General features: G+C 42.1%; 1 protein-coding gene across 1 annotated transcript in view; it reads right to left on the reverse strand.

Annotated features, from left to right (window-relative positions):
- The window catches only part of prkar1b (protein kinase, cAMP-dependent, regulatory, type I, beta), a 62,253-nt gene that overhangs the window by 29,206 nt on the left and 17,654 nt on the right, over window positions 1-15,393 (reverse strand). Inside the window, exon 4 of the mRNA XM_054607296.1 lies at window positions 15,005-15,096. Within this exon, the coding sequence (XP_054463271.1) occupies window positions 15,005-15,096 (92 nt within the window). The remainder of the gene's footprint in view (window positions 1-15,004; window positions 15,097-15,393) is intronic.

Raw genomic sequence — 15,393 nt, forward strand, 5'->3', positions numbered from 1 at the left:
TGAAACTTAAATTTCTAACTTCAATACAATACCTTGAAAAATTATATTCAGTACAATTTTCGATACCACAGGGAACAATTGGAACAACATTAAGGACATCAAATTTTCATTAAAAGGTAAATAGAAGTGTGTGGGTCAACTTGTTGTTCCAAATATTCAGAATTGACATCTAACTATACTTCAATATTTTTGACAACACAAATACGTTTAAAACGTAAAAAGGTTTCCTCCCTTATGTTTTTAGGCTCCGGTCTGACTTGTTAAAAAATAATAATCTATGCTGCATAATAACGGCATTGCCAGTGGCAGGTCACTATACAAACGACGTGCCACAGTACTGCTTCTTGTTTGGCTGCCAGGTGAAGAGTTGTGATTAGTCAGCACAATGTGAAAAGCACAAGCAAACTCACACAAAAGCATGAAAAATAAATAAGGGTTTCAATGATGTTGGAGTTTAACGGAATTGTTTACTAGCCTGTTGTGTGACTCATTCTGGGTATATCACAGTAAGATGGAAAATATATCTTTATGAGGCTGACTAAGTGGTTTACAGTTTAAAGTGTAAAGTTGAGCACAAGCAGCCAATGTTATTCACATGGAAGAACCAACTCACACCACTGAGGTCTGTTGGTGTGGACACAATGACATTCGTTTTTTAAAAACATCTAATTACATAAACTGGTATGCACACATAAGCATATACACACACTCAAATGCAGACACACACACACACACATCACTGACACTAGGCAGTAGTTTTACAGTGAGCAAGAAAGGGTGAAGGGAGAGATGAAGGAGGTGTAATTATACAGCACTGAATCATTCAGGGAGGATATTTATGACATGAAAGCTCTTGGCTCGTGCCCTGTCTCTCCCTTAAGGCCCTTGGAAAAAATGGACCAGGGCAATGCCAGCTGCTGCCCTTTTCTTCACATCGGGCTCCAAACTCCAAGAGTGTTGTGTATTACTTAATAAAAACTCACCACAAAGATCCCCTCTGTCCATCAAATCACAAGTGCCGTGCAATTTTAAAACTACAATGATGATTTTGAACAATAGAGGTGGGCAATACACTTTATAATACATCAGCTATTTCAGAGAACATGAATTTTAATTTCCTTTTTTAAGAACTGTTACTCAGACATTTTAATTCCTGTTAATGTTCATATATCTTAAGACAAACAGTCAAGTTGATTATGGTTTGTTTCTGGTAAATTAAGTTCTTCTTGCACATCACAAACGTCTAATCAGCAGAGACAATGAAAGGCGTTGCATATTGAGTAGGCCAAACATAATCCGAAAAACAAAGCATTTTAGTTCACATATTTCTGTCTGTAGCTTGTGGCGGTTACATAATTTCCTGTCATCTTTTGTGCAGATATTAAATAAAATACCAGTGCTACATACTGTTATTTTAATGCACAAAGTTGTATGTTGGATGATTTGTCTGGCCTATACTGAGTGTACAGGCAACCGTGCAGCACAGAGGTGGTCCTGGAGGTTTACAGGTGGACATAACAGTTTACGGCTGTTGGCAATGACCACTTAAAGATGGTCAACAATGTGGGAGGAGAGAGGAGGCCAAGGCCAGACGAGGAGAAAGAAAACTCTCACTTTCCTAAAACTCAACTGGCTTTTCCCAATCTGCCCTTGGCTTCAGTTCTTGGGCCTCTGATAAAAATCATAAGCTCCAAAACAAACGTACAGTTTTTTACTTTGCTATTGTCCATTGCAAACTAAACTTTTGAAATCTTTAATAGAATTCAAGAGCGCCTCTGACTGATATTTCTGTCTCTAATCTAAGATCTATTGGTATCCAAAGAGGTCTCGTTAGAGTAAGCTGTGTAATTAAATATCGGAGTTGCATTTAAAACCAATGGAGGGCAGGGAGCACACTGTGTTAAACCCACACACCTGGCCTGGTGGGTTTAAAAGGGGTGTAAACCTGACGGCCTCCTGTTGCTATAAAGTGTAGAAGAGAGTACCAGAGCACCTGAGGGCCAGTGCTGGTGATCTGTTTGACCTGTACACTGCTGCTGACACCTGCCGAAGGAAACGCTGTCATTTATATGTAGTGCAATGATCAGACCACCTGAGAGAAAGTCTAATCTCTAATTTCAAAGTCAAGTGCAGTGGTGAGGTGCACAAGTCTGATTTCTGTCTGACATGTTACACATAGATAATTACAATGAAAGTGCAACATCTACTTGAGCAGTGATGAGATGCAACGTTTTATAACCTTTAAAAATGACTTTTACAGCTCAGAAGCTAGCTTTTGCTAATACGTGTTATATGGACTGAAGCACAGTTCTGCATCTCCATGGCACGTTTCTCACTACAAATTTATTAAGAAAATGATTTTGAAACTCAATAGTATGGATACTTCACATTTCCAAAACATACTGCCATCTTTTTCCAGTTTGATAATCAAAATCTGGGGCGAACCTTAAACTCCGTGTTTAGGGAGTATCCTACATGGGCGTAAAAGCCCTGAGCAGTGATTCTCCTGGTTAATTTCCCTGATGTCCGAACCGCTTGCTGACTGTCTTTCCCATACTCTCTTTCCCCGCATTCTCTGTCTCTCTCAAATATCACTATTGGAGGCATAAAAGGCATAAATGTAAAAAAAAAAAAAAAAAAAAAAAACATGACGTATGATGAAGTATGAGACATCACTCACATCGCTAAACTTTGCCATTATCCATCCAGCACTGTAGGAGACGTGAGATGTCCAAATTGACCAATAAACCCCGGAGCCTGTGTTACCGTGGTGACTGCTCTGAGGTAAACACTTGCTGACAATGATTCAAACAAACATAAGCAGTAGCTTGTATAATAGAGAGGGGGGGGGGGGGGGGGGGGAACTGACCCAGTAGCTTTCCTCAAACCTTTGAGCCTAATAGAAGCAGTAGTCCACAGATAAAATATCAGACTGAACTACCGCTGAACCGGCTCTGGCACCTTGGACTCTGCTAGCCTGCCAATGCCAACTTCATGAGAGGGCAATCCGGCCTTGTCACACCTTTACCTTGCCCAGTACCTAGAGCACCAGTGCTTTCCTCACACTGTACCAAACAGCTTAGAAGGTTAAGGAGACACTAATTTTTACACATGCTCACGTATAAAAGCTCAATTTCTTTTTTTACAACAATTTCAAAAGGTTTTAACACTCTCATATTCTCTTTCTTCTGCTGTGACGGTTGCTTGGAACAAACACACACACACACACACACACACACACACACACACACACACACACACACACACACACACACACACACATACAAACATTCAGGTTGGCAGCAGGGAGTTGCATGGCAGTGGAAGAAAGGACCATCCTGAGGAGGGAAAGAGTGATAAAAGAAAGAGGGGGCAGTTAAGGGGAGGATGTGAGGAGAAATGAGGATGTGTTACAGGGCGGAGAACAAACACCAAATACTTTGACAGGATCTTGATTGTAAATATATGCCTCATCAGAGTCTTTTGATGTTTCAAATCATAGGATTATTGTATGCTACTGCAGCGAACGGCTGAATCATTTTTCAGGCAAAGTACCGGTAATATAGTAGAGTTAGCCCATATTAGATGTATTTCCTCCTTTTGTTCTGTTTTATGTCTATAAATCATTTTAAGGATTTGAGTTGGATTAAGAGAGTAGATTAAGATTTATTCAGATAGATCTCAACACTACATTGCTGGCCTTCTGGTGCCATGGTTAAAGCTTCCCTCTTGTCTGACTGCTGTGTGTATTAAGTGTGACAAGGCTGTTTTAAAGGCCTACCTGATGATCCAACACACACCACCTGCTGATGCAGCCATGATGTCAGCCTCAAAACATCACAAACATGTCCAACCATGCAGTCTCTCCCATTATTTTCTCTCCCTTTCTTTCCATTTCCATTCTTACTTCGCTCACTGAATGGAGATCAGACTACTATGTTGTTGATTAACTTTACCAAAACTTTACTTCTCTAATTTTCCCTCGGGTCACTTTAACTTGTTTTCCCTCTTGCCGTCCGTCTAGAACACACTTCAGTACTAGCATTTTCACACTTTTCTAATGCCCTCTATCTCTGATGTTTGTTGCCCCGAGGACAGGAAAAAGCGAGCTCTTCCTCCACTTAGAGAGAAAAGGGGTCAGGCTGAATCAGGCGCTGACAGGACTGAGCCTCCATCGCTCCGATGTGTCCAAAGATGACGTGTCAGTGGAAGGAGAGAACGAGAGAGACACATAGAGAGAGAGATGAAATAAAAAGAAGAGTTATTTAACTGAATGCATAGCTGGGAATATATAGTGTACAGGTGCCAAGAGTTGCGCGTCTCCCTTTCTCACTCTCTCTCTCTCACACGCACACAACACACATATCCTGACACGTTGCTAAACATCACAAAACATGCCGCTGTCCCGCGGGCATGTCTTTTCCTCTCCTCCGCCCTCCCCCTCCACTCCCTCCCTCACTCACACCTCAAAGAAGACAAGCGCAAGAAACAGGATAAGCATTTGAGAAGCGGATCGGGACACAAATTGTCTTTTGTTGGGGTTTGAACCTGAGAGATGTTTACACAACACAGCACATTATGCATGCACGCTCAAACACATAGGTATAAATGCTGCAATTGAGACAGAGAGCAAACTCTGGAAATGCCCCGCAGGGCCTGAGGAAGAGGGAGGGGAGGATGCGTGGATGATTAGATGGGGAAAAGTGAAGGACGAGGTATCCACTGTGGACATTTCGAAGGCTATAACTTTACACTGTGTGTGTGTGTGCGTGTGTGTGTGTGTGTTAGCTTGTGTGCAAAAAAACACATCAACCAGTGCTGTAAGCAATGAGGTAAGAAGTGCACTCGGTGCATGGCGGAGAGAGAAATAGTTGACATTCAATAGCTGACAACTGACTGACGTAAGGCCTTCCCTGCTATAAACAGACAGACAGCTTCATCAGACAAACAGCCTGCAGACCTGGACAGTGTTGAGCAACCAACTAGCACCTTGTGTATAATGTGCTAACACCATGGAATGTGCTAATGTGAGCAACCTGCTAACTGGAAACGTTATTTGACTGTAACAACAACACATAGAAACATGCTAGATACAAGTCTTACCATTTGTAATAAACATGGTTTTATTTCCCTCCATTCTCCTTGTGCTCCTGTTATAGACGCTGAAACTACTTCACTTCAATGGTTTGTTTTTTGTAAACAAGGTTCAAACAAATTTACAGAATGGAACTCTAAAGCCTGTTCCTACATAGATGAAGAATTTAAGGTTATTTTATTGCCCCAGTTTAGAGAGGCTCATGCAAAGTCCAAGTTAGACTTTTTCTTTGCTAATGGAAGATCTAAAGAAGCAAGAAATTAAACTTCTGTCACATGAAATCACAGCACAGAAGACAAAGCAGAATACCACATAAAAGAATGAACCTCCTACGTTTGACTTTGAACCCTCTGCATTCTTGAAAAAGTGGGAGGATAGGCTGTTTTTGTAAACCAAAAATGTAAAAATAGAAATCAATAAATTATTTAGACCATATTTTTCCGTCTATTACTTGCATGGGACTTTTTCCTGAATCTGTTTTTACAAAAAAAAAAAAAAGACATATGAGTGTTTTTGGTTGTTTCTCTAAAGAATGTTTTACTCCCTAATTTGTCTCCCTTTCACTCATTAACATTAACCGCTTTTTTGTTTCTGCTTCTAGGGGTGTCTTGCAGGTTGTTTATGGAAATTAAAAATGAATTAGGAGTGTTTGTTGAGACGCAAGGGATGTCCCTGCTAATGTAAATACAGCAGAATCATTATCTTGTATGAAGTTTTAATAGATAATCAAATTTCAATTTAAATACAATAAATCATGCAGCCCTAAAGCTGTTAGCCCACTTGAAAGTTGAGTCACTGTATGTACTGTAGAAAACTATAGAACAGCATTCATCTAATCACCTGAAAAACCACATTGCTCCACGATGACCTAAATTCTATAACACAAGCTCTTTGAGACATCACACATTCAAACTTCTCAAGCATGGAAATGAGCTGAGCTTCTCTAATCTAAATGAAACTCAACCAGAATGACACCCACAAACCAACGAGGAGGTCATGGGAGAATTAACACGCTATAACAAAACTGTTGTCTGTGCCTGTACACTGGAACCTATCACAGTAGCGTAGACAAAGCAGACGGGATGTATACAATAGGAGGCCATGGGCCAAGCGAGGCTATTCTGTAGGGCGCTAGGCTGCTCTGTCACCGGCTAATGTAAGGGTTGTGCTTTGGACCCGGCTGAGCTATAAAGGCACTGGAGGGTGGCAGGAACATCATGTACTCACAGCAGGGGCAAACCCTGGCTAGGAAGTCACTGTCATGCACACTCAAACATTTACCCTACATATTCATTCACTTGAAAAGAAACGTGCCACTGTCCATGATCACGCCCTGAGTCACTCCTAATCAATACACTACAACTTCTCTACACACACGTCTCAGCTTCAAAGTGTTCGCAGGGATTTTTTTTTATGGGCTTTCCCTCGTTTACTTGTCCCTCTTCACTTCCACTCTCAGCAGTTAAAGCACGTTTGTTGCCATTTTGTTGGGAGATATCAAGGTGAGATTGAGTTGAATCATTACTTCTCCCACTGTCGACATTTGATCCAACTGCTGCTCAAATAAAAAATTGAAAGGTCAGTTTCTTTCTCCCCTTTTCCTCTTTACTGCAGGACATACATGCACATGCATTCTACGTGCATACATGTACAGAAACATACATTCACACACCATTTTTTAAGCATTCATGTGCATCAGTCACAAGTCACAGCTTGCACATTAGTACCTGCGCATACATACATGAACGGGGGAACATGCCTACGCACACACAAACAGACACACACTCACTCACTCACATTGATGGTATAAGCAGCTGAAAAGGCAGGGATGAATCATAGCAAGCTGGAAAACTGTCCTGCACAGACTCTGGGGTACATTTTGGAGGGAACACAACTTTCTTAAAGGACTCCAGACACCTACACTACATGACTCATTACTTTCTAAAGAGTTTGGATGGGAAGATGGATGGAGTGAAGGATGGAGAAAGGAGACAGGGGGCGGAAGAGGCAGCAGGGGACAGGTTGAAACACAGCAGAGGGTTTGAGAGAGGACAAAAGTTTCCAGCAATCTGTGCAGTTGTGTGTGCAACTGTGTGCACTTGTTAATGAGTGTGTTTATCTGCACTAGCTTGCAAGTATGCATACATGTACAGCTATGACATCTTCTGCAAATGATACGTTTGTGTGCGTGCCTGTCGTGTGGTTTGCATAAGCATGGAGGTGCAGTTGTCTGAGCTGAGGGACAGATGTATGATGTATGTGCTGGGGGAGGTGAGGCTGCCGGCCTGTTAGTCCTCTGTGCACTGGATGGCAGTGGGGATGGTCGCGGTTCAGTCAGGCCTGCAGCTCTCCTGTGGAGAGTGACCTCATCGCCTGGCCCCTGGCATTGTGGCAGCAGCACAAAGCCATGCAGGGGACGGAGCGCTGAATGTGGGGGAGGGACTGGATGTGAGCGTGGATGTAGATGTGAATGAGCCTGCACGACTGGGACAGGGAGAAAGACAGGAAGAGAAAAAGAGACTGAAAAGGGGGAAAAGAGGACCACCACGCTCTCAGGAAGAACGAGGATGAGAACACACAGAGAGTGAATGGGGGAATCAGTAAGACAGGAAACACAAACAAACACGCAAACAAATAGACAAACAACACACAACAGAAAGCTGCTAGTTTGTTTGTGCTGTTATTACACAGCCTGCCATAAAATACAAATCAAAGACGCAGTTAAACAGTTAAAATAGTCTTCCACCTGAACAGACAGAGAGAAGGGGTCCTCTTAGTGGTGAGAAAAGACACAAGAAGACACAAAGAGACTGCAGGATACTTCCTAAATAGTCACTCCAAAATCATGTGAATTTTGGTGGGAGAAGCCAGACAAAAAGCCATCCATTCAGGGCCACTGCATCCTGTTTCACCTGCACTATATACTGCCAGGAAGGACGGCCTACAGGGGATCACGTAAGACAAATGTCCAAACAACTAGGCAAACAATTTGTGTGCATATATGTGTGTCCAGGACAAGGACTAGTGTGGCTATAACTCAAGAGAGTTGATATTTGTATTATCAGTGTGTGGCAAAACCACCCCCTAGGGGCTGCTATGTGGTAACAGCACACTCTGGGTCTCACTGTGTACATGACGATGACAACGAAGATGTAAGTAGTGTGTGGCCGTAACTGTGCATTTTCTAATAGTCAAAAAAAACCAAAAACATATTGCCTTTACTGTAAAATTTTTGAAACAGTGTGTCTATGAAGCCATCCACCGGAGCGCAGAGCTCAAGTTCCACATCTTTTAATCTGGGACCTGATTCAAATAAACACTCTCAGATATGATGATGAGAGCGGTGTTCATCCGATATGGCTGCAGAGAACACTATCTCACACCTCATCGTCTTTGTTGCTTTGTCCCGTCACACTAGCCTTAAATAAACTTCCGCTGCAACACAAGAAGATCTCTCTCGGGCAGTTTATAGTGTCTTTCACTTCTCTTTTGTTTGTTTATTCAAGTTTTCTGTCTCTCACTGATTTATTTATTATTGTTTTTACACCTCTTTAAGCACACACACACACACACACACACACACACACACACACACACACACACACACACACACACACACACACACACACACACACACACACAGACAAAGACAAAGAGTGCCACTGCACTAAAGATGTTCCCTGTCCATCGGCAGGGGCTAGTGGGAGAGGTGCAGAGGTCAGGGTTTAGGGGTCAGAGGTCAACTAATCGGTCACTTCATCAACTCATTACTCTGCTTGTTAATTAGAGGATTAAAGAAGGCAGGATGAGGTAAGCACCACCTCTTTACAACCCTTTCAAACAATTGCATCCTTTGCTATAACATTTTAACTGCAAAATATTGATTGTTGTTTTGATTGTGCAATCTTATAGAATGGTATTTTCTTTTCTTTAAATATATCAGGTCCTGGTTCTAAACATAATATAGATAAAGTGCTGTATTTGCTTTACTTTACAATAGGGGTCCTGAACTGAAGAGATTTAACAACTCCTGCTACCAGATGGTAATATTATTTTTTAACATTGGAAACTCTGCCAAGGCAGCTGAAGGAATGAGATAACCAGGGTTCCCTCATCTCTGCCAGACAATTTATGTGGTTACACAGACAGCCGGGCTTCTCTTCTCTGTGTTGTCCTCGAGAGAGTGTTTTGTGGTATGAGGGAATTAGACTAATGCATGCAGACAGGAGAACTTGATGATCTATTTGTTCGTGTCCAGGGAAAAATAAATGCACCTCTGACAGATTCCCCTTAGCCTCTTCCTCTGTAATTAATCTCTCTTTAAATGCGACCTCAAAGAGTTGCTCCTGTGTCTGTCCCTTCCTGCCCTCCCTGTCCATCGTTGCACTCCTACATTTACAAAGTTGGAGATCATAAAGGTCATCTATCCAGGTGTGCAAAACTAACAAAAACAGCCCAACATTAACAAATAGAGCACACGGTCTACTGCTATCAGAAATCTTCAAATCACTTCAGTAGGAAGTTAGATAATAAACACTTTTACAGTAGAAAGTGAAAGATTGTGTGTTTAAACAGGCGATAGCCCGATTGACCACATTAAAGGACTGGTTCACATTTGGCATTTAACAGGGGAAGTGGTGGATTAGATTATTAGTGTTAGTCCAGGGTGCACCTGGACAAACAGGCTATGTGCATGTGCACACACATACACACACACACAAATCTGTAAACTTGACATCCATATCCAAGTTGGTGCAAAACAGCGTGACATGTGATTCTTTCTGTTATCAACCCCGGCGCTTTTTTATCAAAACCTTTGATCTGAAACTATCATCTAAGTGCTGTTAGTTAGCTGAAACCAAAACAGAATAATCAGACATCCAGGTGGTAAGATAATACTTTGAGTCAATATGATAACGGTGTGGTTACAGTATTGAGACAGGTGGTTGCAGGCTGATTAGCGTGTAAGTAAAGCAAGCTCAGCACGGTGTGAAATCAAACAACCGCTCCCACCTTATCTTGCGTGTGTGTGTGTCTTTTTGTATGGGCATATCATAATGAGGTCATTATGGCAGCTAATGTGAAGCAAATAGAGGGGTCCACCCGCTGGCAGCCTCAGTATGACAGAGATTCAGACGTCAGTTTAGAGACCAGCCAAGGTCAGAGAGATAAAGAGACGGAGACACTTTCCCTTGATGGTACAGTTTATGTTCATTACCTCACAGTTTGTTTTGTTAACAAACCATGACCTTTTTCATTAGCAAAACTACATATTCCTGACTTTGCACTACATTCACACTGGTGTAATGCAATGAGTGCTATATGCAGGTGTGTCTTTCAGGATAAATCTCTAAATATATATATTTAAAATATTTAAGAACAAGAAACTATTTGCTTTGATCTCTTTACGTCTACAACTTCCTTAGCTCAACAAAACAACTGCCTTTTAATTACAAAAAACAATGTTTATTTGAAATCTGGAAGGCAGAAATGGTCAAGGTTTCACTTCCAGGCAGCTGAGAAAAGATGGACCACACACACACACACACACACACACACACACACACACACACACACACACACACACACACACACACACACACACACACACACACACACACACACACACACACACATTCACATACGGCTGGTGGAGCTCAGAAAATTTGAGGTCATACAGTATGACATATGGAATGGTGTGTTAATCAAAGACTCCACGCTCCCAGCTGGAGCAGCCTCACTGGGAACACAGTCTGACATGCATACTCGAGAATGCCCTTATGTGTGTGTGTATGTGTGTGTGTGTGTGTGTGTGTGTGTTTCTCATGATAATGTAATCCCTATCATCCTTTGTAGTCATGGTGGTATTTGTGTGCATGGTTTTGAGTGTATTGAATATGGTTGCTACACCCTTTCAACATTACAAAGGTTTTATACATTTGTTCTTCTAAACCTCTCCATGACCAAAAGTTTAGATTTATATAGTTTATAAGAAGGATTTGCTTGATCAAATCAGAGAAATCTGTTGAAAGGGAAGAAGCAGATCAAATAGTAGGGGTCTCCATAGCAGAAAGAGAGGCAGTACCACATCACTGTAGTTTTTTTTTTTATTTGTCTCTGCCTCTTTCTTTCTCTATTTCTCACTTTTTCTTTAACTGAGCGTAGGTGGAACAGGACTTAAACTGTGAAAAAAAGTGTTGAGTTTGTAGAGAAAACAAATGCCTTTTATCTTGCACTAAATGCCCCACTATATACTCTGTTATCATTCTCTCTCCAGAACGCAATCAAACAAACGCATAAACCCGGACATCTTGAAATTGCTGACAGTAGAAGCTTGGGAAGCAAACTTTACAAAACAGGATATGATCAAAGCTCAGACCACTAGCTGGTTCTTTTGTAGTTTAAGTAATATCCTGCTTGTCCTAAGATTCCCTACTGGATTGTTTTTTCCAGCCTGTCAACCCATCACTGTAAACATATAGTCTATCATTTCTGCATCCCCAACAGAAAACTGATAGAGCAGCTTCTCTACTGAAAGATTTCCTCTGAAAAGACATGTATACTGTGCATACATGTATACAGCAAACTGTATATTTACTGTATATATACACTGTATATATGTATATGGGTGTTAATGTATGTTTGGGTGAGTGGCTTTAACAATGGATTTATTGGAATACAATCAAATGAATAAAAATAAGTGGTTGTCGAATTTATGCACATCCATTTTGACCGTCGATCAAACAACAAGGATGCATGTGATGGGTCTATTCTGAAGATTTGTTTTTAAAGCAATAAACTAAACGAACCAAAAAGTGATAATAACCCAACTTTTAGCTGTGTTTTTAGCACAGTTGCAGTCCAATATTAAATCACATTTTAGAAGTTGAGGAATGGCTTTGTATACAGATACTAACAACAAAGTTATAAACATTTTGAATTAAATTGTATTTTATTTAATTGTGTACATCTATCTCCATGGTGCTTCTAGTGTTAAAGACTGGCAGATATAAAGCCTGATACATAAAAAAACTTTAGATTTTGATTATGTATGTTGCTATATTTGTATGGATTATGCTGTAAAATGAAAATGCAGGCAGATGTGCAAAACCACAGCACAATATTTGGCTGCTGCAGAAGAAAAAACTATTTGAAAATGAAAGGAAGAAAAAGCAGCCTACAAAACTGTACCGCTTACAGAACCAGTTCAGTCTTCCTGGATTCCTAGAAGGTCAGATAAGTACATTAAGATAGGGTGAAATAGGATAAGACAACAAGGAAAACGAGAGCTACAGAGAGAAGAAAGTGATGAGAGGAAAAAGAGAGAGGAGAGAGACAAAGAGGCTTCATTGTTTTCATCTCGCTCATTACTGAAGGGGACGACGATAGCATAATATAGTGCTAATGGGGGAACAAATCGTGTCAAGTTCAGTTTACATAACTGCTGACTGACTAATTACACAAGATGTTTCCTTGACAAACAGACAGCTACTGACCCTCCATTTTTTTCTCTGCCTGTGTCACATGCACCCTCAAACAAAAATAGCCATTTTGTGAATGTTTGAAACCATTTATAGAACAAAGTACAAAAGATATTTCCAATGCCAACCAGCAGTGAGGAGAAAGAAGACATCAGAAGTTTTCACATGTAGCCATTTGTCATCCAGTGATGCATGCACTGACCTACACACCTTGATGTCAAGCACAGGCCCATACAGCAAAGGTCCACTGTCACTGAATACCCAATGAGTCCACATGTGCAAGAACATCTGATAACCCACATAGCCAGCTGTTTGTAGAACGAGGGAGGAGTGAGAAACAGAGAAGGAGGGAGAGACGAGAGATGGAGAAGACTGTGCAGACTCCATCTGCTAATGTGCGTCAGCCCCTGACAGTTCTGGCACATCAAAAGAAGCCAATGTACTTCATACCGTGGCTTCATAAATGCCACGACAGAAGGCATCAACATGCAAAAAATGATTACTCTGAAGCTGACATTGGCTTCATTTTCCGTTTTGTCGCCTGTATTAACAGGAATATACCCTCCTACAGTCGATGACTGTTATTGTACATCATTTAGAATGAGCTGAAGTCACAGATGCAACTTCACAGATAAAGTTTTATGCCAAAATTTACCAATTAGAGCATGTAGTGTAATCTACAGCAACTGAGCCACGTGCAAAGCCCTGCTGGTTGCTGTGTGCAGTTTTCTCATAAATGCCGGAGGATCACATTGGCAATACACTTCTGTCGGTAAGGGGCTCCAGCCGCGACAACCGCAACATAACCACAATGTGACCGAGCCACCAGCCAGCCGTCCAGCATAATCAGCTGGAATTGAAGAATGAGGAAGAACAGAAGAGAGTGAGGGCGACCGTAAGAGCGACAGAGAGAGACGAGTGGAGAGTAATAGACGAAGGCAAAGCCAACTATCTGCCATGTCGGTGTCCAATCTAGCAAATCAGACATGCTTTTCTCTAGCCAAGAGCGCTGCATGTTCACCCACAAATGACACAACAAGAATTATTGTGTGCACAGCATCAATGGTTGATGCTAGCTGTGTGTAGCGAGACAGCAAACATGACAGCCAGTCGAATAAATTCTACATCATGCATGGTTTCATGGGCCGACGACGACGCCATTACATAGCTTTGCATGCCAAGGGGCCTTGAGTACATTAAAACCTGATGGTTTATGGTCTACTGCCACATATTTTTGCGGTGTACCTCTAATCTGCCACATCAGCCACCCAAGCACATGGTTTTGACTGTCCGGACCTATCACATGTCGCACTCCGCTCGGGGCTGCTTCAGAAGCACTGACGTGCAATCAGAGGTGTGCGTGCCTGTGCCAAGGAAGCATGGTAAATTGTCAGCTGACGAAAGACTGGAAAGAGTGTGTTTTTGGTTTGGTCCGCGGAGGCTTTAGCCGACAGGAAAGCTCCGGTGTTTTCCTCTCCATGGGGCATAATGGATTCTCCCCGCCAATGAAACACTATTCCGGCTGGCGGGTGGGACAGCCAGCCACCTGAGAGCCTTTCCCACAACACCCCCTCCCCTGTCAGAGCCAGACCCCTGCCATATCTGCAGATCTCAGACAGATGGAAGGATGGAGAGAGGATGGTTGAAGAGGGGAGGAATGTGAAAGAACAACGAATAGGAGCAGATGGGAAGAAAAAAGGGAGGGACGGCGGGAAGTTGGCATCCCTCTCTTTCTGAGACGACTATGGAGAATCGTTGATTCCTGAGCAATGCATCTGAGCGCCACCACCCATATCTGAATACACAACATGATACTGACAGGCAGACAGGTTACCATGACAACCAACAACACAACACAATACAACACACACTGACGCATCCAGTTGCCCCCTTAGCCGCCCTTTGCTGCATACCCCTCCTCTGCTGCTGCATCTGTCCATGTTCACCCCTTCATTTCTCCACAGCAGCAGGCAACAGGGCGGCTGTGGTGTAGTGGAGAGCAAGGTAGTTCTCCAATCAGAGGGTCGGTGGTTCGATGTGTCCTTGGGCAAGACACTTGACCCCAAGTTGCTCCCGAAGGCTTGCCATCGGTGTGGACTGGATGTTGCATGAATGTTAGTTAGAGTCTGATGGTGGCACCTTGCATGGTAGCCCTGTCATCAGTGTGTGAATGGGTGAATGATATGTAATATACTACTGATTGTAAGTTGCTTTGGATAAAAGCGTCTGCTAAATGACTGTAATGTAATGTAATGCAACACAGTGACTGCAAGGGCAGTACATTCTGGAACAATGGCCTGTTTATAATTTTATCATCTTATGAACATGCACTCATGGTCCACACCCACATTTGGATTTCTGGCATCACACAGGATGTTGTGCAAACCTATAAAAAAAAAAGCCAATGGGGTCACAAAATGTTTTGTACCTTCTTTCGTTATCGTCCAGGTGAGCAAACAGCACATTCTTGGAGATGGCTTTGGCCAAGGCGGTCATGGTCTTGTAGTCCTTAGGGATCACCTGTGTGGACAAAGCAGTTATATCCATTACAGTATACTGCATCAACACCATGCAGGTGGACACATGAAACAGACCAGCACAAACACATAATAGGCCTGACTTCAAAGCAGGCTAAATTGAGTAATTAAAGAGCAGCATATTGGCAAACTCTAAAAAGGAATATCCCACACGTGTGTCTGCGTATTTTTGGGAAAGCCCATCTGTTCAGGGATTACACTCAAAATGTCACACAGCCCTTAAAAATTCACAAGGGGCCTGAACTCATTCATAAAACATGCATTTTCATGTCCCAGACTC

This window comes from Anoplopoma fimbria, chromosome 11 (assembly GCF_027596085.1).
Source record: "Anoplopoma fimbria isolate UVic2021 breed Golden Eagle Sablefish chromosome 11, Afim_UVic_2022, whole genome shotgun sequence".
In the NCBI taxonomy this organism is placed as follows: domain Eukaryota; kingdom Metazoa; phylum Chordata; class Actinopteri; order Perciformes; family Anoplopomatidae; genus Anoplopoma; species Anoplopoma fimbria.